This window comes from Scophthalmus maximus, chromosome 2 (genome assembly GCF_022379125.1).
Source record: "Scophthalmus maximus strain ysfricsl-2021 chromosome 2, ASM2237912v1, whole genome shotgun sequence".
Classification (NCBI taxonomy): domain Eukaryota; kingdom Metazoa; phylum Chordata; class Actinopteri; order Pleuronectiformes; family Scophthalmidae; genus Scophthalmus; species Scophthalmus maximus.
The window spans coordinates 6077994-6104877 of record NC_061516.1 but is presented as its reverse complement, the minus strand read 5'-3'; the positions used below and the strand labels follow the sequence as shown (position 1 = coordinate 6104877).

Genomic DNA, 26884 nt, shown 5'->3' with positions numbered 1-26884 from the left:
CTAAACTAGAATATAACACCATAACTGGCACCGGACATTCTGTACACATCAGAAAAAGTTCAACGTTAAATAGCCACAAACAACCAAAATCAGTGACACACAGAGCTCAGCACCGGGGATGTAGATCTAGACTGGATGCAGATACGACTGTGTGATTAACACTGAGAAGGGCACGAGCAACTACAGAAGGGACGCTGCTTGTGTTGGTGTTGTACAGCTGTGTTGGTTGAGCCCGATCTCGTTTTCAAACTTGGATCTTTGCTAAAGTCACCCACATGTTATGTTTGTGCAGGACTTAGTCTCCCAGGCCGGGTTTAACTCCTAATCCACAACACAAACAGGCTGAGCCCAGAGCAGAGGGTGAATACCTGCATGCTCACTCGGGCCGGCGGCTCCGACCTATTCAGAGGACATTCTTCTGATTACCTACAATCAGATTTACACAGCACCCGTAATTTCATTGAGCTGCCGAGTAAGGGAAAAAAATATATTCACAATGAGTCTCGTTGTCCACATGATTCTATTCTCACCTGCAGCACTTGAATCTGGACGTTACTCAGTGAGTCTGTCCAGCACTGTACTTACATCTACTTGCATACCTCCGCCTACTAACGGATGAGAGAGCTCAAGTTGTGTTTTAGTTTGAGTATCATGCTCTGATCCCTTGTTTTCCTGTACAAACAGGTTAGGAAAGGAGCAACTGTAGAACCAACCTGGATGTCATATTCAAATGACAGGCTCAGCATCAAAACAATGCAAGGCTGGATTGGTCCAGTTACAAGAAATCTGATCCAAGAAGAAGTCGGAGCAACAGATCCATGTTTTTTTTTAAGGTTTATCGGGCAAAAACACTGCATACTAGGAAAGTTTTCATGGCGTCAGCAGTTTTCCCTTCTGTCGAGGTAAACAGCAGAAACACGAGGAGTCTCCCCCATGATGGCACACCCCTGCTGGGGCGGCATGCTTCATTGTGAGTCGGCACACAACTTCACCTCTCGATCAAAATTTAGCAGCACGTTTTGGCAGAATGTATAATTGCTATTGCTGTTGGTCAGACATAACAAGACAATCACAGGGCTGCGGAGTATCTGACAATGTATTGCAAAAACAATGAATCTATTAAGGTTTAAGGTTATGCCATAATGAAAATAACCTTAGCTAAACACTTATTGTTAGTGCTCCAGTGAAAAGGACACCGTTGACTTCATACCACTATTGCCACAGCCAAGAACTAAATAGATGGTTCCCTCCCCAGTGCCTCTGAGAATGAAAACTCCCTTCTCTGACTCTAGTTGGCTGATGAGCTTAGTTCCCTGGAGGAGGCCTTTAGAAACAGTTGAACTGAGGAGATGAATCAGCGTTCTTTCCAGTTCAGAGCAGGCCCATCCAAACCACCGGCTGGTGTCTGACTGTTGGCTGAGGAATTTCTTCTGCGCCTCGTGCTGGTGAGTCAAACCCACAGGACACGTCCTGCTCCCCTCATCATCTGGCTGTTTCGCTCGGCGCAGCAGAGCACAAGCTCTTCACCGTGACTGTCGGCTGACATGTCTTCACTTGCCCATTGTAGCTTTGGGCAGCCACGTCTGACACGGCAGACACACGCAGTTCCTCCTGACCCAGCCTCACCTGTCAGCTGGTCTAACTGGTCAATGGACTGTATTCACCTTTCTAGTCTTATTGACCACTCAGAGCTCTTCACAGGACAAGTTCACACACATTCATACAGCGCTGCTGTTTACTGCACATTTTCATTGTCACATTCATACACTTAACTGGGGAAAGGGTTTTTTCTATGCCCATTCCCAATGTATGATCTGGACTCTAAAACTGTAAACCCCTCAAATAATTTAATCTTAGCAAACTAAATGTAATCTGAAATCAAACCCAATGAGGTGATCTTTTACGGGTAACTCAATAACCCACCTGTGTTTTGACAGATGTGAAGTCATAACATCATATTACTCTGTTGATATCCTGGCATATCACCAGCTACTCAGGCCCAGGAAATGGGCACAATGCCCAACAATCAGTGGTTCACAAGGCGGCTGTACTGGGCTCTCTGATGAGCTTCTTAAATACTTGGCTCAATCTCTGGGTGCACATCATTTTTATGGAATCTGTGCATCCGAGATGAGACCCTCACTCACAGTCTGTTCTGGGAGCACAAGTTGATTAAGCTTTCCTTCGAATGTATGTTACGTCTGAGGAAAGTGCAAACAATTGTGAGAGTACAAGAAAGAGACAGAAGTGTGTGCAGGGCCTTGGGTCAACAAGAGTGTGAAACGTGAGTCAGCTTCTCGATGACAGCTCGTTGTCTGATGTTGGTTTGAAACTGGCTTTTACTTTTCTCTTCGCTTGACTTTGACTCTTAAAACAAACTGGGACTAATGGACGTTCGTATCAGATTAAAGCCTGACTCATCTCATGAACAATCGTTCTGTTGGATCAGGCCAGATGGAAACTTTGTTTGCTTCAAGATCATTAGAACAATGTGACTACATGAGATACTTCTGTCATGAACAGTCAGTGGCTACATGCATGGCTCGTCTGTTGTGCTGACAGAATCAGTATCTTTAGCCTGTTTTCTGCAGAACTAAGCTTCTGATAAAAAATCAATAGGAGGATGACAGAAAAGTTTCCTGCTATGAAAATCTTATTACATTAACATGTGTCGCAACTGCTGCTGTTTGATAAATCTGTCTCTGGTGAAAGGATTCTTCATTTGGAAGGTTTAATCTTTCTGTTGCTGTGAGGACATTTGTTCCCACACACATGAATCTGTATGAGGAGTTCACTTACGGTTCATCAGGGCTGTGTGTGGGCATCTGTCCTGTGGACGAAAAAGATTGTAAAGAAATAATAATAATTAATACATCTTTTATTATGTCTGATCTTAACAGTTTTTCAACACAAAGAAACATTTAAGGATCACTAGTGACATCATCAGTCAATCATCCCTCTCCCTCTTTGCTTCTTTTTTGTTTTTCTGCATTTTCACAGTTTTTCCTGAGGAAAGCGACTGGTAACCGGGGACAACAAAAGGTCTCCTCTTCCTGTTTTGGTTGCTTAGTGACACAATTGCATTGTGAAAGCGAGGCTTATTCGGAACCAATCTAGATTCTGATGATGTCATTATTCTAGTCATTGCATTGTACAATGGACATTTACCTCATAATGATAAATTAAAGTATATTGCCACGTTATAGACTGTGTGTTTCACAGATTCATAAATGACTTTGTATACAGCAAATCAAACATTTAACATTTTCCATATCAATAAATTGGTCCGTGTATCCATACTGAAAGCATTACCTAGTTTGACATACAGGACACCTGTGGCAGAGATGACCTTGAGGGAGTTGGAGGCGACACACTGATAATAGCCCGTGTCCGTCGTGTCCAGGTCCTGGATGCGGAGCTTGGATCCAGCCTCGGTCTTGCGGATGGTTATTCGTCCCTGCTCTTGGACCACTGGGGCGTCGTTCTTCAACCAGCGGATGGAGGGACGTGGGTTTCCGGTCACTCTGCAGTGCAGTGTGGCTGTCTGGCCCTGGAAGTGGGTGATGTTGTTGACTTGCTCCTGGAACTCCAGGAAATAACCTTGAAGAGATGAAACACCGCCGTTTAAAGTTTGAAGGAAGCATTAAACCTGAGAAACGGGCAAAAGTCATGCCGAAAGAACTGAGTTCTTGCATCGGGAACAAACAGGCTTGGAGCCACAGGCAGGGCGGGGGGGTCTGAATATATTGACTTATGCATTCTTTTCATTGAATAATAATAATAACTTCATTTTATATAGTGCCTTTCAAGGGACCCATTGTTGACAAAAAACACAAGAAGAACCTTTAAGTTCTTTGCAGTTAACTATTACTTTTGATTACTGTTGCTCATTGTTGTTTTTTAACTATGTCCAAATCTAATTATGGACATAAAAAACTCCTTTAATGTGCTGTATCTGTGCTCTGCTTTTGATTTTTCATCTGTTTCTTATTCTACTTCTCGTCCTTTTACTTATTGTTTTCTCAATTCTCTGTGGGTGAAACATGAAACTGTGTAGATTGGACTTTGAACGAACACTTTGTGTAATGTTTTGTGCCGAAGGGACGGACCAGTCGACTGGCTGTCCAAGCTTCCCGCCGCCACCGGCGACCGGCTCCAGCTCTCCCTCCAACAACAGGTTCAGTTCCACCTCACTGTGTGAAGAGCCTCGAGCTCTCTGTAAATAGTTCTCAAGTCATCCTTGATGTACAGTATGTGTCTCTGGCTGAAATAATGTCATGCAGTGGGTCAGGCTACATCCATACTACTATGTTTTCACTTTACAGTGTTTTAAAACAAACACAAGCTCCATCCACCAGCATTTTAGCTCCGTTTTATGTGTGTGTGTGTACACACAGAGAGTATATTGGCTGATACGTATTGGACATTTCTTCCTCAGGCTGTAGTTTGGTTAGGACCTCAGCACTGCAGAAGCATGTTTACTCTCAGCCCTGTTAGCTATGGAGATTACTGAATAAGGGAATAAAAGGGGCACTTAGACAATGATACGCACGCACGCACGCGCACACACACACACACACACACACACACACACACACACACACACACACACACACACACACACACACACACACTCTCTCTCTCTTAGTACCATCTGCATGTTGAGCAGCAGCCAGGCTCTGGAGTTTACGTAATGGAAAAACAGAACTGCGTGCCCAATCTTCCAAACGTGGCCACAGCAGAGCTCTCCAGAGAGGGCTGCCGACGAGTGGTGTCAGGACGCGGCTCTTTTATTAAAACGCCTTCATCTGTCTTTAAGGGATAATGACAGAGGTGTGAGGGCAGGGCAGAGGAGGGAGAGATAAAACAGTGTCTACATTGCTCTTCCTTGATAATATAATTTCTCCTTTCCAGCACTGACCTCATCGTGTTCACCCAACATCTTCACTGAAACCACAACTTCTCCATCCAATCGTCACACCCCAGAACCCCCCTGAACAGCTCTCTTGTCCTATCACACCTTGAGCTGTTCCATCCACTGAAACCGTCAGCTCTATCGCCCTTGTTACCGTCAGTCTTGTTCCCTGGGTTCTTTGACACCTCTGTGTCAGTACAATGGGGCTCATTGCAATATCGTACAATAGGCAGCATGCTAAAATTATTCGATATGCCTTTTCTGGCGTGACCAGCAGCTCACCAGCAGCTCACCACCAGCTCTGGCGAGGCACATCCATCTGGCCTTCACATCACCAACTGTGGACTTTACCACGGCACAAGTGCACATCTGCTCTAGTTGTATGAGCTATGAAATGTCCCTTCCAAATAGTCGTGCTTGGTGACATTCTGAAAAGGCGAGCAGCGATCAGGGCTGATGGAACCAGGATCATCAGGTAAATCATCTATTGTCTCGCGAGCGCTGACAGTGGGTGGTCCATTTAGGATTGTATCGTTCTATATAGCACTATAGACTGTTCACGATACAGCGCTTTACTGAGTTTATACATTATTCTATTTAAGGTATTTTATATGGTCTATTGGTGAAGTGGCATTGGTCACTTTGAGGCAGGGATAAAAATAAATTCAGCATGGGGGGGGGGGATACGTAGACCAGAAGGGGGGGGAATCCCACACATCCCTCTGGCAAATCGCACCCTGTATATATGAAACGAGATCTGCTAACAGAGAGGATCCCCTGAACACATTTAAATATGCTCAGTTTATGTTAACAAGTCAGAAACCACCCTGGGTATGGCCGGGGGACACCCGAGGACCACTACTCTTTGCCCTCAATTTGTAGAAAGTACTTTATTTATAAGCTGGGAGGTTCTCAAAATCTTCTCAAAAGTTGAGAAAAGCTGGGAGACCCTCTTCATCTCATCTGGGAAACACAGAAGCACCCATTCCAAAGCTTGACACGGATGCTGAAAGAGACATCACCAGGGTGCACATGGTGAGGCAGTAGTTCAACAGCCCATGAGATGCACTTTTATTAAATAAAAATTTGATCTCGGTCGGGTATTGGTGAGTGAAGTGTGCTTGAGAAGTACTCATAAGCCAATATGAGCACATCAAGATTAATATACTGGACACGATGAAAACTGAACAGCTCAACACCACCAGTTCCTCAGCATGGAACATGTGCTTCAGTGTTAGCGGAGAAACCTGCAGAACTCATTAATGGTGAACTAGACCTGAGGCTACAGAGATGCTATCAGGTTCTACTGTGGTACTTCAGTGGTCCTGGGGTACATCTACATGTAGATGCTGTAAGTGATTCCGTGTGTATGTACATTGAGTCCAGCAAAGCCCGAACGGTGGCTGTATGTTCCCGGTGACAATAACCCAGCAGACTACAGGTCGAGATCAGTCAACAGGGGCTCAAGACATTGGAACTGCTGCACCCCGGAAAAGATGTAGAGATTCTCCCAGAGGTGAGTGGCATCATGAACAAGACAAACAAATCTCACCACAGAACTAACAACACTAATCCACCGACAAATCTCTTTTAAGAGCTGCAGCCCTTTTCATCCACATGGCAAGGCCAGCTTCAGGAGCGTGAGGGGCCGTCGCCATCGTCACTTACCCCAGATTTATTGTTTCAAGCAGCAATATAATAATTGTCAGGGCAGCGAAGAGAGGAGCTTTCCTAGGAGCATTAATCGTGTTTTTGAAAGAGACACCTTCTCAACCTCCGCCTGATTCAAGAAGTTAGTTTCACCTGCATTGGAGGCAGGCTGAAACATGCACACAGAAACGGAGGGACCCTGTTATCCTCCCTAAGAAGAGCCACATCCCTGCTCTGTTGGTACGTACTATGACAAGGTGAAACACCAAGGACATCACGTCACAGGAGAAGCCATCAGAGCAGCAGGGCTGCGGGCTGTACTCATCCAGTCCATCCTACATAGATGTGTCATCTGCTGGAGACTTCATGGTAAATCGGAGGGACCGAGGATGGCAGATTCACATTCTTCCACCGTTCACATATGTGGAGTGAGCTGTTCTGTACTTGGACTGTAACTGATAGACGTCGGAGGGCAAGCACAGGGCAAACATTGTCATGTTCAACTGTTTAAGGTCGAGGACAGTCTATACTGAAAGAATGTAATCTTTGGACAACTTAAGCCGCATGAATGCAGTAAGGGGGGTTTCTTTGCAATGGCGGACGAATTTTTGATTCAGCAACACTTTAGATTACACTCCACAACATACAGTGTAATAGAGTTACAGAGTAATCTTTTCTACTGGTGCAGTAACGACAAATACGCGTAGGTTCTGGGGAACAAGATTTGATCTTATGGAATGAGGGAGTAACAAGTCATGATCTTACAAAGACCCTTCTTTCTGGAGATATTTTAACTACTGGGTACCTCGTCTATAATTACAGGGTATTCATGACATTGAAACTGAGCAAAATTCAGGCAAAGTGGAGCGCTGGCTTCTCACTAATAAATCTTGTGTGATTTTATTTCAGAATGGCCCAATCACTGCAATTACATTGTTGCTTTATAATGCTGGGGTACACTGCTTAAAACCCTTAAAACAACTGGGGGTGCATCAGTGCCTCTGCTTTGGAACTAGGGTCGGGGGATCAGTCTTGTGTCATGGACAGCATCAGCCTGTGGACTGGTTTAGCTCAAACTTCATCGCTGGAAACCGCCAACTGCAATCGGCAGACATGGTGCTTCCTGTGGCGAGTGACAAGGTCACACCCTTTACACCAAAATTCAATGCTGTACATGTTCTGTATTAGAATAATAAACTGTCCCACATGAGCTGGCTGGCTGAAGTCTTACCACACGTAATACATAAAGAGGTGACATGTACAGTATATAAACAGTGTGCTTTAAAACGGCACCTAGAATCATTACTATAACAAGGAAAGAATAATCACAAAGAAAGCTCTGCAGCGCTTTCTTTATTATATTCTTTAAATATTTATGAAAACTATTACTGCTCAGTGTTCACTTTGGTCCCTGACAGTCAACACCAACAGTCCTCACATTGTACCATTCCAGTTCCCCACCCTGGTATTAAGCAGACCATGCTGCAGCAGTGTCTGCCTACCCTTAAATTATAACATGATTGATGATCACAACAGGCCACGCAGCGGAGACGACAGGGCTTACAAACCAGAAGGCACAGCCATTAACAAATCTGTTTCTAATCATTAGTGAACTCTTTAGAGCTGCTGTGAGGCCTGATTGTTTCCATGAGTTGACCACTGACACTGACTTGCGGAGGAGGAACAACTTGAAACTCTGTGGCTGCTTGTCATGTACGGGCCTGGATCTCAGTGATTAACTGGTGAATATAATCTTACCATGACTAAAAGTTTGAAGGAAGATTAGGCCACAGACGTTCATTATTCATTGGATGGAAATTATTATATTATAATTTGAGTAGTATAGAGGTCAACAGTGACCGGACACTTTTCGAACAGCTCCGTTTCCAGAAGTGAATTTCAGATTCATTCACTCCATTGACGTTTCATAAAATCCTTATATAAAGAGTTTTACGCCTGGATCCAAGACAATAAACCACCTGATGACTGGTGACCATAAAACCTTTTAATCGGGGCAACAACAAAAACGGAAAATGGATGAAAGGCAAAGGAACAAGACTGTGTATATAATTATTGAAGAGTAAAGGAACTGCTCTTCCCATAAACCATTGTGAATGCATTTCCAACGACTACAACTGGATCAACAGTGAGCTTCAGGGGAGTTGAGCTAATGGACCGTACACAATGATAACAGTTTTTAATCTTACCTTCAGCGGTAGGTGCAGCTCCACTCTGAGCTTCAGCCAGACCATCTGCATCCGCCGACGGACCTGGATCAGCTGAGGAGAGAGCAAAAAACACAAGTGTTGGAAGAGGAGGTGACCCAGTGACCCTGCTCCTGGTAGTGGACCTTCATCCTCTTGGTAACATTAATGTGTTCATCAACGTTCAGGACAACAGGTTCTGCCTGTGTCATTCAAACAGACCGATTGTCTACGAGTGTATGAAACACCATCCCCCACACCATTCCAACTTCAGGCTTGAGGCTACATGCAGGGCTTACGATGGTCGTATCCCTTCCTGACATCGACATCACACTCTGCTGGAGCGCAGCGCTGCCTGTTCAATCACATTCCGTCTCACAATCTGCCATCACGTGAATAAATGCCCAGCCAAATACAACTATCAGCCACAACATTTAAACTGGTAGCATTTTTTTATGGTGTGGCAGATCGGCAGAAACATTTTGTTTCTTGTTTATTTGGATGATAATTATAATTATGACCTTGAATGAAAAACCACAAAAACAACAAGAATTGTCTAAAGGTCACTTTTTGTGTTTGGTTTCATGGTGTCAGTTTGTTGTGTTTAGAGGATACCACCTCTTCTCTCAGTTTGGCAGTGTTTATTTTTGAGGAATATCTGTAATGGATACCCTGGCTGCTCACATTGATTGGGCCTGGCTCTTCCTGGAAGCTAATCAGGATCAGGCACATGTGAGCAGAAACAATTTATGACTTGGTTATGAGCTCAACTCGACTAGGCATTGGCTCCCGTCCCTGTGATGCAGAGCATGTGCTTGACAGATGTGGGTGATGGTAGAAATTGGTGTTGGGAGGACGGCAGTGAGTAAAACCATACAGCATTCCTTTCAGTAGCCGTACTTCCCTCTATAGATTAGCGTTTAATCCAGTCATAGATGTGAGCAGAAATAAAGACAGAGTGTCCTTCAATATGAGAAGGATGGATTATTTCACTAAATATTTCAACATCAGATGCAGATGCTAGATTTGTAATTGCTTTATCTTGGCCACCCCATCTGGCTAAGACAGATCAAGCATAATCCTAGAAGTTTTTAAGTAAGTACATGTGACCAGCCCTCACATTTCGACTTCCTTCCTTCCTGTCATAGTAGTTGTGATCACACTGCAAAGACGAAGCACAAGAACCAACACCAAAACACTGCTCTTTGTCTTGAGCCTAGTCAGTCAACTGCTCTTTTCTGTTCTACTATAGATCAACTGCAGAAGTCCCTGACTAAAACTGGTTGAATTCTGAGATGGAAACAATTCCTGCTCCTTTCTGCTGGCGAGACGACCACTGTGCTGTCAGCAACATACTGTCTCTGTATCGTCGTCACAAGCACCTCCTTCCAATATCTCACGATATATCATATTTAACTAGGAACAGGGAATTCCACAGTATATCTATTGTATACCGCCTTCTCTGAAGAGTCAGAATGCCTTCATCGTCTTAACTCTGTCCATTTTCCGGTGACTTTTACTTAAGATGCTGTACTAACAAACAAACAATACACAAACAAAGCTGGATTACCAGCAGGGTGAAGTAGGAAAAGTATACAACCGCCCCACATTTACTGCGTGTAATTGCTTTTTTGGTCATTTGCATATTTTTATCTACATTTCATTATCAACTAAGGTGAGTATTGAATTGTAACTTGTTATCTTGATCTCTGAGAACTACCAGTACAAATAATGATAACAACTACAATGGCACCTACTAGCAGTAAAACTAAATGAGAGTAAGACCAGAATACAAAATCAACCTTATGTGGTTTGCTTCTCTATTTCCATTGTGGGGTGTAATGAACAGAGCAGCCTCCAGCAGCCACAAGTGGGGCTTAATCTTTGTGAAGGAGTGTCCGCCAGATGCCATTGAGCTTGCCGATATAACATGATCCCCACAACATTAATGTAGTAAACTAAAAGAACACAACTGCACACTGAGCCTCCTTGGGTAGCGTTGACGGATTACATGTATCTTTAGCCTCGGGAAATGTGTGATTGGGGGCTAGGGGACGCGTTTCCATCCAGAGTGAGAGGGGCTGAGTACGACTGCTGGCTGCTGCATTCCACCAGCCTGCTGCCTCCACCATGAAAGGGCCCTTTGAGAGCTGAGAGGCCAAGCCACAGCTCCATCTACTGGAGTTTTGACTGAGGGCCTTCTGGCACACCTCAACACTTTCCTTCCCTCCCCCGTTTTAAACTGCTTGTTAAGTGAGTGTGTGTGTGTGTGTGTGTGTGTGTGTGTCTACTACCTCTCAGTCCTCTATCCTTTGTCACTCCTACTCCCCATCCTCCACCCCTCTACAATTTCTGCTCGCACTTCCAACCTTTCCTTGAGTTTTGGACAAGGGTAGATTTGACAGTTCGCAGGGAGCAGAGTGGAGTTACACAAACATTCCCTGAAGACAGAGCTACTCTGGAGGCAGAAACCATGGAGCTGGTCGAGTTAAACCCCACTGGATGCAAGCAAAGAGCCACAAAGTGTCAAAGGAGGAAAACATGACTGAGAACCCAACCACCACAACCTTCTTCCCCTCCAAGAATGTGAGTGGTTAATGGCGTGTTTTAAAGCGGCAAACAGCCATAATGTTGGTTTTTTCATCAGTTTAACTGTATGAAGTATGAGGGTAAGAAATCATGGCTGATCATATACATCCTGCTTAGCTCCTGAAAAGTGTTCATAAGCTTGAACAGCAACAACTCAAGTTACCTCTGTTGGATTCAGGAGGTGGACGCTTCCCTCGACTGCTATCCTCACCGCCCGGCAAACTTTACTCAGAACAATGCAAAGAAGTGATATTTGACTTGGAGGAGGCAATTCAGAGGGAGTCAGACTCAGCTGTGAGAATCCACATCAAGATCTCTCAGCATGTAACAGAAGTGGGGTGACAACACGCTGCCAAAGAGTGCAGGGGACAAGTGGGTAGAGTGGGAATACAGGAAGAACCCTGCACCAAACAACACAGGGTTTTACAGGTTCAGGTTATGAGACGCTGTCTGAATGATCAAGCCTCTACAACACCAGTTTGTGTTGTGTGCATTCTATCAGCTCATCTCGTACTTGACCTGCTGCAGTTCAGACTCTGCATACATTGCTATGGTCTAAGTGAAGCTGGAGCGGCACACAGTATCTGCCCAGTCCAAATAAGTCAAGTCCTGGTCAACCTCCCTCTTGTCCCTATCCGATCGGGACCACAGTGTGCGCCTCTGTCTCCCTCAGCCTCTGTTGTGGGACTGTTCAGGGCCTCTTCAGTTACAGAGATAAGTGCCGTCTGAGAAGGAAACCCCACACTGCTCCTCGAGGTTTGAGGGTTGGTGTCAATGGGATCATTGCTTACAGGCTTAAATTGTTCTCAAAATAGTACCTTCAATGTTTCATGCAGATGTGCTTTGTTTGCTTTAATGTGGCTTTAATGTGAGATGCACTTTTTCTTTCAGCTCCTGTGTCATCTTACGTGTTCATTCCAGGTGCATCTACACGCCTGAGTCCACTGAGCCCAGTTCATACTGCTGAGGTTCATCTACCACATGTACTTACAGTATGCATGATGTCATACATACCCTGTTCCTTCTTCAATGAGAGTCACCCTCCAATATGATGGCCTGAACACATTTTAGCCTCCACAGAGAACACCAGCAACATAATGCTGATTCATGTACAAACTATCTTGATCTTGTCGTAGATACTAAGTTACCTGTGACTTAGTATCTACGACATAGTCCCTGATTCAAAACTATTAATTTGGTTTCTCATGAGGAAATGGTTTGAAACTGTTATTGAATTCAGATTGAGAACGTTTGTTTCATCATGAAGGGTAACTTACTTACACATGAGGCCTAAAATGACATGTTATGGATTCTAAATGGTTGATTTTTAAAATCAATTAGTCAGTTTGCCAAAAACATAATTTCAAGGATTGGTTTTATGCACTGCAGTTATGCATTAAAGGGGCAGTAAGCGATTCTAAAGCAATACACATTTTGTAAAAATCTTTACAAAAACAAATCCTGGTTTTCGGCGCAGCCCTGACTCTGTCAATCGAAAACAGAACAAATCATGCGGACCGCACCACACAGCACTGTGAGAACAGTTTGTAAACATCACTCGACAACACCTTTAGAGACGTACTGGCGGGTAACTCCGCGGTTCTGGCCTAGTGGTCAGTGCGTCGGACTCCCATACTGGAGATTGTGGGTTCGCAACCTGGCTAGATCCATAACATCACAACAACAACAACAAAAAGAGAAACAAGCTTTCTCCAGAATCCCTTACTGCCCCTTTAATGTATTTTGTTCCTGCAGCCATACACCACTGTGACACTGGTAGAACCTAATGAGCACTAAACCTGAAATAGGAAATGAAATGAAAATGTAATTACATATTCAAAAGAGGATGGTTAGCCACAGAATGAATGCTCTCAGTAGTCCCCACAACATTTTAACATAATATCCAAAGCTTCGTGCATACAAGACACACTCTTCCTCTGGTGACCATGAAAAGACAATCTTATTTGAATGTGGCCAGCAGCTGCCCCTCTTCAGGAGAAACCAATAAACTGGATCAAATGTGTGTTGTTGCTCAGAAACCAAATCTTCAAAAGATCCTTTCACTCTTTCCTGAAATGGTCTATAGCTGAAGCAGAACTGTTATGAAATGAGATAAGTGCACAATGTGGGGAGAGCATAGTTTCCTCACTGCGCAGCTGGTTGAAACAGGAATTGTGAAAAACATCGGACCAGCAGAGGAACGATGACAGACCCATTTACACAAGAGCTGACAGGGAAAGAGAGTGAAACGACGGCAAATGAACCAGGGAAAAAATGAGGGCGGAAATCCTTAATGATAACTCTCCCAGGCCGGTTAAGAGTGGTATGGAAAGACTGAATGTTACGTGTTGGAATGTGTTACTGGTATTTCAACAAATCACTTCACACACACCTTCTCTCCAACTGAAAGGAGAAACAGACGATGTCCTGAGGTTATGACCCCTCATAAAAGCTGCAGGTCAGTGTATCTGATGGAAGCACTTCAGCCATGCTGCCCTGCAGCTACATACCAGGAACTCACCCAAAGGCCTGGTCACGTTCGCCAACAGAAAACGGGTCAAATGAAAAGAGAAACTTTATAAAACTCTATGATTAACTTGTACTGATACTCCCTTACATGAACAGTCTGTCTCCCTGCCGTTTGCAGTGTTCTCAGGTCTCAGACGGGTTTCACTGCTAACAACAGCCAGCTGGAGACAAAGTCCTGAGACAAACCATAAACATCAAAGTTTTGGGCCATAAAAAATGAAACAAAGAGTCTGAAAAGAACTGTCGAGCTGCATGGTTGAGTGTAAATAATCTGCGATTCCTGCACCGACGGACCCTTATGACGTCATTCACTTTTTTTATCGTTAATGTCAAAGGGAAGTCAGATACGGTACTGCTCTGGCAGGAGCTTTGTCAAGTCTGAGAAAACAGTGAAGAAAAACAAAAGGATGCTAATTTGTTGAATTATGGGAGGTTCAGTATAGAACCCTGTGATTGTGGAGTTTGAGCCATATGGAGTATTCTATTGATTCGAATTCAATGAAGGTTTTGTCAGTGAATATCACCTCTCGGGCCGACTAGCTGTCCGCAGTCCAGCCAATCAGCTCCACAAGTTTGAGCTGGTGCACTGGACAAGGGTAAGCACAAGATAAGAACATTTGAAAAACACAACAGACATTATCTCCAGGCGCTTTAGATTCTAACAATATTACAGACACAAACAATGACAGTCTCCCCGATGGGGGAAGTGACAGTGAGAGACGGTAAATGTGGCCTGTGGTGATGGATAGTGCCAATTTAAGGATTACCAGGGGAAGGGGAAGGGGAAGGAGCAGCCTTGTGCTTACATTGGGGTTGGGACTGATTGGAAGTGTAGATGAGAGACCAGCAGTGACGTTAAGGCAAGTGCATGGTCAGAATGTCCACCGACGACACAGTGGCAGCAGCGTATTCACCACAGCTCGACTGTATGGTGAAGAGGCGGTCAGAGGGGCAACGTGAAGCACGGCCTCACGCTTTTATTCCTCCACAAACAAGCAAAGATGCAGTTTACATCCATCTCTGTCCAGAAGAATCCGAAGGAATTTAATAAGAGGATGTAGTGTTTGGGGTGTGTCTGTTTGGTCGAGATGTGAGTATCTTTGTTGTGTAACACTAATTTATGTATTTTCTTAACCTCACTTGAGCTCTCTGGGCCGTTGTACTAACATATATGTAATTACACGCATTAAAAACACCATGAGTAAAATAATTGTCAATACACAGCAAACATTAAAATAGCTTGCACCTTATTATAGTGTTATAAAGCCTACTACACAACTATATAATTACAACCAGATACGTTTCTATTAAGATCTATATCAAAATGTTGCCAAACCTCAGAATGAACCATGATTCCACAGGGCTCAGCTTGAATAACAATAATGTTTCCTCTTTAAAATCCCTGCGTGTTTCTCACGTCGTCAGTCTCTCCAATCCAATTTGAAATGCCTTCTGAAGAGTTTGAGCCATATTGCATCAGTGTGGTCACAAACGTGGATAAACCAGGTAACACTGCTGACCTTCTGTGACCTTGTCAGGTCAGAAATCCTTCTTACCAGAGGTAAATAAAGAACTTCAAATACATACAATTCAATGATAATGCTGCTCTGTGGTAGCCCGGCGTAGCCAGAACACTCAAATGTGTATTAGTGTGGGACCAGTCAGTTCATTTTCAAAATGCCTCCGGACGCACATGGACAGACCTTCAACCAGTGAGAGGAACGAATCATGTGACGCCTGTTGAGCAGGGGACATGATGCGATGTCTGTGATGATGATTCACAACGTCTGTGAACCAGTGTTGATGTTTTTATGGGAGAAATGTGAAAATATCAGGTACTTTTAGTCGAATGCTTGTTCATCAGCGGCAGCCATCTTGGTTGTTTACAAAAGTCGCTTTTCTCCGCGTCGCGGTATAAACCCCGCCCACTATCAGATAAACGGCTGTGATTGGACCGGCACGTTTTCTGCCAGAGGGAAATCCCTTCCCAGGTCTGGCAGAGCAAATGAAATGAGCTCCCAGAATCCATCTGAGGCTGTGGCCTCTGTGGCTGGAGGACGTGGACAGAGTCAAACTAAGTGCTTTTGGGATTGTCACAGTTTACGAGACCTCACCCATCCACACAGGAAAGAAGGGACTGTGCTCGTGAGATTAGAGAACCCCGCATGGCTTCAAAGGAAAACAAACTGATCAGCACAAAATATTTGTTCTGACACGTTATGTCATGTGTTACATATGCCAAATGCTAATAACAAGCCGAGGGTCCTTTTCAGTTGCTACGAACCCCGCCAGAATACACGAGGGCACCAGATTCATGTGCGGGACTCGATCCCTTTAACTTCTCTTGATGTTGGAGCCCAGACTGTATTTGTCTGAAGAAACCTGCACTGAGAACCTGCTTCGTCCCGGGTCGGTTCTTGTGCCTCAAACACCAAGTTCCCTAGAGAGCAGTGACGTGGAGAAGTTCCTCTCAAGCACAAACCGTGTCCAGATGTGACTCCTTTTGGTCACAGACTCCCATCAGCCTTATCTAGAAATAAATAGGCATGTCAAACCAGTTGACATGCTCTTGAACATAATGACTGAATCATGGCACTCTCTGGATCGTCAGATGGTATCACTGGCCAAGGAATTTCCCCTCCACTGGCCCTGATGCTATCGTCCTGCCCTGCGAGCCCTCATCACGAGGCGGCCTGCACAGGGGTAACTCCATCCCCATGACTGAGTTAAAACAACAATAGCCATCTAATAAAAAACAGGGACTTCCGCTCAAACATTTGGCCATTTGGAGGCTCAACGACAAGACAATAAACCAGACTGGGAAGGTCACTTTGCATTTTACTGGCTCCCTGATAAGATACCAAGCTGTGCATACCAAGCGAGGTCTGTGGAAACTAGGAGTCTGGTTATATGTAAAACAAAGCTCTTGTGTCAATTGTTTGTCTTTCTCCCGACCCGCTCTTCGTCACTCTTTCCTTCGTCCAAACAGTTTGAGGGAAGAGCAGGAATGTGGCGCTGAGAGTTGGCACACAACAGACTATCACAGAGATGGAGTTCAGTTCTTCGCTCGCTGCCTCTGAACTATGATTAACAAGGCCTCTGCTGGAGGAGGAGGTTGGGGGGGGGGGGGGGGGGGGGGGGGGGGGGGGCGTCACCTCCACAGGACTACAGTTGACATATCTCCGAGGGCCCATGGCCGCCAACCCCCGCTTACTGACGGCTCGGGTGTCTCCATGAACCCATATTCTTCAGTTCAACGGATGAATCACTCTTTGTGACATTTGAGTGATGGCTGTCAATACTTTTTTTTTTTACACCTCACCAGTGAATTGGGTTAGTGTCATTGTTTTTCTTTTCCTCTTCCAGACCTACTTAAGTGTAATAACAGTTTTTCAGATCACAAATACATCCATTCACTGGGCTGTGATTGGTCCAGAGGGATTCAGGGCCCCCGTGTTTCCCTATGGCTATATGTGAAACTGCAGCGGGCTGGAAAATAAAATCATTCAGTAAATGAAATCAGTCCACTGCTGCATTCTTTTTGTCCATTTAACAGGCCAGTATTTTCCTGGTTTTTCTGGTGCCGACTGTGTTTTTTGTGTGGGTAGCTCATTACGACCTGAAGTGAGTCTTATTGTTAAGTGACCTCTAGCTCTTGTGTGACCAGGCACCATTCCTTTTAGTAAGTGTCAGGACAGGAGGAGGTCAAGTGTCCATTCAGAGAGGGGGTCAGAGCTGATGGATGGATCAACTAAACATTGACTGTGTCCCACTTCTTTTCAACATTTCATAACCTTAACGGTGCATTTGTTACTGAAACATCGACACGGTCCTTTCAGCCTCAAAGTTCCTCTCCGGGCATCGATTCAACCCAGAAAACCTCATCTCTGTTCCTCACAATGACTTGTTGTACTCTGTATTATATTGCATTTTTGTATGCAGTATATATATATTTGTTTTTTTCTGTAATAATATGATATTGTAAAGTTGAGGCAGGACTAAATAAGCACGCTGCTTCTGCCTGCTCCTTCTCGAACGCATCCTTGTTTTGTTCTTTGATGGAATCTGAGTGATTTACCTGTTTTAGCTTTGTATTTTTACCTGTTTTTTTGTTGTTGTTGTTGTTCATAATCGAAAATTCTGCTCCTTTATTCCAATTAATATTCCCCGATCTATAAATATGCGAAGGAGACATTTTTTCTGTTTGATATAAGGGGTTCAACTATGGAACAGTCAACTTCTGAAAACACGCGCGCACGCACACGCACACACACACGCACACACACACCCTGACATTGCTCTTTTCTAAATCTCACCTGCACAAGTGTCTTTGTATTGTCGTGCAAAATTAATTAATTTACATTAATCACAAATCATTGACTTCAAGAGTTTAGTGAGAGATACAGGCTGCATCAATACTTTTTATTTTTAAAAAGTGTTTTTTAACCTATTTCGATCTCCGTCCAGACGAGTGTTTTAGCTCGGTACCAGAAGGAATTTAGTTCCAAACTAACGCCCCTGAAAACGCACATCACGTGACCATTCAGTTCACTGTGTAAACAGGAAGTAGATTGTCTACTCTGCAGCCAATAGCTTAGTTACAGGAAATACTAATAACGACAAACAGTAATGGTGAAAAGTGAGAGCAGGGGGTTCTGAGCTGTTGGTCGAGTTGTGACTGATAAGGACAGGTGATCAGGGAGAGGATGCACCTTTTTGCACGTCCACACTACAAAACACAGCACTGGAGCTTTCTAACTAGAACAGGGCCGGCAGCGGTTCAGAGCTGTGGATGGAAACTCAGGTGTGCTGTGTCAGTAGTGTCGCCTCAAGCAGCGATGGGGAGCAGGACGCAGAGGTCTCACTCCTTTCAGTTTACACACCACGAGATTTGAATACTCATCAGACCGATGCTGGCTCGTGTGACATCACTTGAGTACATTCATCAGTCTGTCTGTTGATAAAAGTAATGGGTCATTGAATTTATATGGCTAAAAACCTATACAAATCATCCACTGAGACAGTAGTTCTGAATGAAAGATCGAGTGCTCCACTGGAGTTGTGAGATCAGAGCAGCAATCTGCTGTTGTCAGTGTGAGGATGGAGCCACTGGCTCTGGAGGGATAAAGATTTAATCAAATCTTGAAAGCTGGACTTTAAATAGCATGTTTTCAATTATGGTATTAATACTGTTTGAATGAGGGGTATTTTTTCCGCCACGTTGCAGAGCCCATGAGGTCCTGAGACAAGAGGCGTTTCCCACAACACAAAGACGTTTTGAAACACGACACTCGCGCATATGCAGGAGTCGCTTTATGGACGTCATCACTGCTTATTAAAAGACAACAATTAATAGATATTCATTTTTAAATCTTTATCTCTATCAAGGTTGAACAAACAGCTGATAGTCTGTTTCCTAAAAAACACATCATGGAGAAATGGAGACGTTTTACCTGATGCTGAATAATCCAAGACAAACTGTGCAGTGCAGCATGTGTTTTTTAGAAGTAGCCCTGTTTCTATTAACTGAGTTGAGGGGGAATGTTTGAGGGATCCAGAATCAAATATACCTAAATGCAGTTACACAGGTAAAGAAGTATTCACCATAAAACATGAGAACACATCCTGGGACACTTTAACAGGATAATTATGAACAGACGCAACAACTCTGCCTGTGGGTACAAAAATCTTCTCATCCAAACAGATGATTTCCAGGCACATGTTGGAATTCTGCAAAAGATTAGGAACATCCACAGCAGCTTTGACTGAGAAACACACAAATAAGACAAAAAAAGTCTTTCTCCAGCTCAATATTCTTGATTGATTAGTGTTGTGACAAAATGTCTTAAACACACAAAGTGAGGCCTGCCTCCGCTGACCTTTAACCTCTGGGTGTGGGTAGAGGGGCTGGAAGGGGCGGGTCTCGCCCTCACTTAGCAGACTATACAATTTATGTAACGTAGTTCAAAAGGTGATCGAGCCAACTTGCTAACCAGACAACTGCGGAAAGATCCAACATGAGGACCCCAACACGGTGACGGAGGGTGGTCTGCCACATGATCTATCGGCTCTGTACGTTCACTAGTTCTCACTGGTCTGTAGTCAGTGGTGACACTGGTGGAAACCCCACTCCACACAGGAACTGAGGCATTTACCACCCCCAGCACTGAGTAAAGGACGTCCCATTCTCCATAAGAGAAAAGTCTGACTGACCACTCAAACACACAGGTCCCATTCACACTGCGCTGATATTTACTGTGCTTTGTTTTCTATCACATTCAGACACTGTCTGAAGAGCCGCCAGAGGCGACTTAGGGTCAAGTGTCTTGTGTGAGGCCGGGATCGAACCACCGACCTCCTGAGCCACAGCCGCTATGCATGAGTGCAGCCATGTTAGTTCTCTCAGGTGCCATGTTACGACTGGCGCAACCAGCTCCGTTTGTATCGCTGAAGGCCGACTGTTGCGTTCCATCACGCTCCTGATGCTGAGCAATCTGACATCCTGTTGTGATTACAGTTGTGTTTACTGGCTGGCAGGCGACTTGGTCCTCCGCGTCTTTGTTCACATGTTGCTGCTGCCTGAGGACCAGTGGATCCTTCATGTGCACAGAACAATGTGCGCAATGATAAACAGCACTTGATACTGTTTATTAAAAAGCTCACGGCCTTTGGTCAGTCCTCTCTGTGTTCATCCTCCACATGGACATACACAGTAACAACACAGGGAGGCATTAGAGGAACGGGGGGGTCAACAGTAAAACCACGGCGTTCTGCTCTCCCCCTACAAACACTTGTAGGCCTCTGGTTCTGTTTACCAGTGCCGCTAATTAGCAGCATATGTTAACATTATGCCTCTTTGGTTTATTTTCAAATGCAATCAAGATAAATCCTTCTAACGCATGCTGTGTTCGGACGTAGTCTTTAAAGCAGTGGGGCTGACAGTCCAACGCTGTGATTATTCAAACCACCGATCACCACGAAAAAGGGCAAGTTGGACAAAAAAGCAAGGAACTACTAAGTCTGAAACATTTCTGTTGCAGCAGTAATCCATCCTGTCGACAAGTCAGTCCACCCTGAGCCCCGTCCATGGGAACGTCTTGCATTGCTCTAATCAGTCCCAGACCCAGAATTATAATTAGTACCAGACCCGCGACATACCAGCGTACAGCAGCGTGCCTCCGCACAGGCCGTTCTCTCGCTCTCGTCACCTCACATCAACAAAACGCTGGGCACTGATTCTTTTGTTGGATTCAAGTCCATCATTGTGGCATGACACTTACAATTCCGTAAGGACGTATGGATCACCTCTGCATTGGCCTATTTATAATACTGTATAATAATGTCATAATGACGCCCCCAATATACACAATGTTCACAATATATCTGTGATGATTCTGTGGGATAACCAAAAGTAGGCAGTTGTCCTCAGAACTGAAATTAGTACGGCGGTTTTTATTTGTTTCAGTATTTATATTTCATGCACATGGACGGTTCCTGGACCACAAACATCTGCCTGTCAATAATATCTGATGAGTTTGTCTTTGTAAAACTCTGAGTTTGATTTGGACTTAGTGCCGTCTGACATAACTTCCATAAACTATTTATTGAAGTAGGTCATCAGTGTGCAGAGAAATCGTCCAGTTAGGAGGAGACGACGCCTGAGCCAGTTCTGAACAAGCATGAGAACTTCATGGTTCTGTTGTCCCGCCCAAATAGTAACGAGAGGTTGATGCGAACCCTGAATTAACTCGGTTATTGAAAATATATTGAATGATCTGACAAGATGTATAAATTTTACAGATGTGTTTACAGAGGTGTTTGTCTTTAGCAAATTGTCTGCTTGTCGTGTCCACGGCTTAACTCGGTTTAGTGTGGATGCTATAGTCTGGTGGGCCATAGTCGTCATCACGCGCCCACCACAAAACAGGGTGGGTGAACCAGAGAAATGAGCTGGAGGCCAGTGACTCTGTTGCAGTCATTATTACATCATCTACAGTCTCTTAAGACTCAACGAGTCGCAGAGTTACCAATGGAGGGGGCGTCATAGCATCGCAACAGAAAACGCTCGGTCCAGTTTGTTTCCATCAGCCGTGACCTCTGAACAGTGAATGAATGCAGATTGAACCTTTTCACACTGAGGACAAATGTCGGATGTTAGTGGTTGTAGTTGGATTTTGTCTTTAGAGAATGGTAAGACATGAATCATACAGACATGGATATCAGAGCACACACGTCTTCCTCATGGCCCAAAGCAAATCACACCATGGCTTTACACCCTCATCATCACTCCAATGTTCAACCAATAGCAGCTTGTTACTCTCCACACAGGACCCGAGTCGACACTGCAGCTCCAGTCCCGTTGAGGCTGTGGCCCTGTGGACACGACAGGAAAGAAGCTGCATACCTACCAGAGGCAGGAGATTTCAAAAGCCTACACATTGTGGCATGAACTTGACAGCTGTTTCCTCTGTAATACAGATGTTCATGCCCGGGGGTAACAACCACTATCACTATTACGACCACAATCCCAAAATCATAGGAGAGATCTGTGCTGTTCCTGGGGCCACGTTGAAGGACTGACTACTGCCCTGTTTTCATACTCCTCAGGGTTTCACTAATATTGATCTATTTGTGTCCACCGCCAAAATATTAACACATTAACATGTTTGTATCATCCCATTCAAATGAGAACATGTTATTTCATCGTAGAGCTGTGCACAGCCCATTCATTCACCATTCAGCCCCTCCTCGTCCCGCTCACTCTTTCTCTCTCACACACACACACACACACACACACACACACACACACACACACACACACACACACACACACGAAACAGAAAATAACGTTGCGGAAGAAGGCTTGACTCGTCGATCACCCGTATATCAATCAACGGTTGACTTGGCAACTTCAAATCCAGAAGCTTAATCTGCTTCACAAGATCATCAAACTGTTTCAAGTCATATAAATGACACGAATGATTGGTCAAAAGCCCACGATGATACAATGCATTCAAAGCACCCATCAGCTGGCACCAAGGTGAATTACGTCTTGGCCTCTTCTACCTGTAGGACGGTCCAGTATCGGACGTCGTAGGATGGACGGAGATGGTTTTTGCTTAAAACACAGTAGTATGCATGTGGCCTCAGAGCTGGGCTGGGCGTCGTGGTGAGCTCTACATATAAATACAATGGCACCTCAAGCTGTTTCACACTCCTTTGAGTGCTTGTCACCAGCCAGCAATTAACGGCACCTCAGAACAAAGGCAGCACTGTTGCAGCGGGATGACCACGCACTGCATCGATGAAGAAGGTTGGCTGTGAAACACTGGAAATGAGCCAGAGAGACGGGAGGTAATATTAAAAGTACCCCTGGTCAAATCGGAGAGAAAAAACTAACTCATAAGGCTATGAGAGAGAGAGAGAGAGAGAGAGAGAGAGAGAGAGAGAGAGAGCTACTCAGCAACCCCCCACCCACATCCCCTCTCTATCTCATCTACAATGAGGAGGATCCTTTAAAAGCCTCTGGTTGGGGGATCTGGATCTCTCCCAGAATGTAATCACCAGTTACCCTGTCCAAGAAGACATGTATGTTTGATAAAAAAAATGTATGTAAATCCATTCATAGCAACAACCCCCCCCCCCAGAAGTACCGACTCAGGCGCTTTACAACAGGCCAATCTCAAACCGACAGTTACGGTCAAAACATTAGTAGCGTTTCTTTTCTCATGATATTTTGACGTTGACAACATCCACAATAAGCTGGAACGGGATTTTAGGGGCATTCAGGGCACTGTAATGAAGTCAGGAAGTGTAGGTTTAAAGTTTCACTCTCCTGACTCACTCCAACTGTGTTTTTCATTACTGCCACCGATTTTAAAGGCTTGTATGAATGGTTTGGTTTGTTTGCTCCTATCGATTCCCTCTATTGGCCACACAGCATGGCACAACTATGCCAACCATGGTAACATATGGACCATCTGCAGGCCCCCTGAGAGCTTCTATCAGCTTCTTTGAGCAGATTTACAGTGTGTGTGTTATAAAAGCTGTATTGCACTTACAGGGAATTAATCAACGGATCAATCAATAATAAAAAAAACAATAGTTGACTGTTGCGAGCCACCCCGAGACTCGCAATGAGTTGAATCTTTTCCTTTACTGTACAACTTCTGCTGAGCAGCATCCATGACGGCAACAAAAGGAGGAAGCTGCAGGAGAATTATTGAGATGTGACAAACTGCTTCAGGTCTAATAGGAAACACAGAGGCAGGGCCACCTGAGCAGACGGGAGGAGCCGGACCATATCCGGCTCTGTGTGATCACAAGGAATTCCAACTGGATTCAGAATTTAATGGAGAGCCAGTGAGGAGCAAATAGAGTCAGCGTCACATCGTACAGTCGAAGGAAAGGGACAAACTGAACAGGGAGCCGACAGGTGGACATCGAACCACCGAGACACATTTCCTTCGTAATTATCTCCGCTGTTCTGGAGTCCGACACTGGTCCAGTAACACGCACATAATGCATGGATGATTCAACCAACAAGCGGAGAGTCCCAGGATCATCCAAGGGCAGACATTGAGGACTCAGGTTTTTTTCCCCAGCATTTAGCTGAAAGAAAGAATAGGCCATCCAGTCTCTCAGAGCCATTTACATGACGGACGTCATCCTTTCCAGCGACCGGACTAAGAACAGCTGTGATATACATACATGTGTTAGCAGAGCCATTACAATATCAAAAACATAATATACGCTTGTGATAAACTGCATCACTGCAACAACAACAACAAAATCCCAATGACGCAAAAACCTGTAGCCACGACTACGACAGAGACATGTGTAGAACTGTTGACACACTGCAAACAAAGGAAAGTGTGACTCTTTGTATTCCAAAGGTTCTAAGATTCCTAAAGCTTTCCAAATGTGTGCATCGTATCATCTCAATGGGAAGTCTTTGGGACGGTGGAGCAGGAGCACTGTACATTATGCAACACTGAAGCAGACCAAACGGAGAGAAGATGTCTGTGATCTTCTCAGGATCAGTCAGTGAGCTACTGTCAAGAGCAGAGCCAGTGAGGCCGGAGCAGTAAAAGTCTCATCGTGTTTTATTGCTTATGAATTCACTTTTTCATTTAAGAGGAAGTCTGAACTATTTCTCCGTTCTCGGGTTACATCGCCTTGCTTTAAAACTATGTTATCTCGTGTTGTCCTTGGCAGACCACTCTGACTTTCATGCCCAGTCAAATTAACATGGGATCTACTGTACATGGCTCAGTGTCCATTATCGTATTGTTGGTCCAAAATAAAGTTTTCACATCTTAGCAGAGAATTAACAAGTCCCTTGCTGCAAAAAAAAAAAAAAGGCTGGGGGAAAACTCATGGCCCGGAACACATCCCCCACGTTTCCACAAACTCCAGATTAATGGACTGACCTCTGGCTAACTCTCCTGGCGTGTCCAGGGCCACTACACATTGGTTCACTTCACAGCTCGAGCGGGGAAGGGGGTGGAAACAGTTAATCTTCCCTCCTTGTGTTTGTCAGTTACACCGGGGCCTGCCCCGTAGGTAAATAACAACACATCCAACCACAGACAGTCCCGCCCTGGATTTATTCTACTGTTGGGGCACCTGATTACAACAGTGTCCATGGTTTGTCCTGATGAAGAACGAGACTCCACATGAGGAACAGGTAGCTGAGATCACCCATAACGTCACCAACACTGTGCCCCGACCAATACTCAGTACGACGGGTCAGAGCTGGAGCAGTAAGTGGTTTAGTAAACTGCGATAGATTATTAAAATTAGAGCGTTCTCTTTGGCCCTCTACACGTGCTACTTAGTGCCAGAGCTTTCAGCACGTTCTGAGATCGCGGCAATTAGACCGGTCGACACCGACGACGTCCTGCGTCATTTGAAAGGAGCCAGTCAGTCAGCACAGTGGGGGGGGGGGGGGGGGGGGGGGCACATCCATGCAGTATGTATATACACACATGCTGGTGGATTGAAGGCTGGGTACGTGTGTTCTAACATGTCTGACGTTAAAAGTGTTTATGGCCGTCGTGAAAGGCTGCACTTGAAGGCAGCACGAGAAGCCGGCAGCTATACAAACAAGGTGGATGAGGGTGCATCAGACACTTTTCCTCCAGGGCGTGCGTGGTATCACACCGAGTTGCACGAGACAAAGACCCTGAAGGTTCACAAATGGGGCTCGTTGCACAAACGGGCCTGAAATACGGGCCGACGAAAACCTGTCAAGGGGGATTGATGAGAGCTTTGTTCACATCTCACGACGTCTAAACTGTTTTAGGAGAAAGAGTTCTAGTGCAGCTGCTCATGTTTAAACTACCATGAATATTTGGACACGTTGTTTTTCACGATCCCACACACGTTTGATGGCAGGTATGACAGAGCGCCGCCGCAGCAGCAGCGTGGTGAGTCACACCGTACCACACTACTCATTAGTGAAAGACTTCCAGTGCGCGCACAGACCAGAGTTCTGCTTCTTCCTCCATAAACTGCTCTCCCATCATTTCAGTTCATGGCGCCTCTGTGGTGTGATCTTCATCAAGTCACGACTATAGACAAACACAATGTTCACAGGTGATAACATCATCCAGTAAAGCTGTTTTCAGATATGAAAGTTTCCCCTGAAATCCTTCGGGCCGTTACTCTGAGATCCACAACGAGACATTCAGAGACAAAACCAACCTCGGTCCAGACGAGAGTTTCAGCTCCGTGTCAGACACGACTGTATTCTGTGCGTCCGCTCCAACACAAGGGACCATTCACACACACTTGTCATGTGTGCGCCAGTGTAAACAGGAAGCAGAATGTCTAGTCTGCGCAGAAGACACAACGCATAGCTGCAGAGAATGCGACGGAGAGAAATCGGGAGCAGGGATTTCTCTTCTTGGACCGACGACCGTAATGTGCAACAGTTGCCGACGCTGTCTGCTACACATGCAACGTGCGTCGGCGTCATTGTGGCAAGAAGTCA

The 26884-nt window shown here is 44.9% G+C and overlaps 1 protein-coding gene across 1 annotated transcript in view; it reads right to left on the bottom strand.

The window, feature by feature from the left end:
* Positions 1–26884, bottom strand: part of ror2 (receptor tyrosine kinase-like orphan receptor 2) — a 34647-nt gene that overhangs the window by 5816 nt on the left and 1947 nt on the right. The window contains exons 2-4 of the mRNA XM_035625263.2: positions 8773–8844; positions 3313–3600; positions 2800–2830 (exon numbers count right to left, since the gene is read on the bottom strand). Of these exons, the coding sequence (XP_035481156.1) occupies positions 2800–2830; positions 3313–3600; positions 8773–8844 (391 nt within the window). The remainder of the gene's footprint in view (positions 1–2799; positions 2831–3312; positions 3601–8772; positions 8845–26884) is intronic.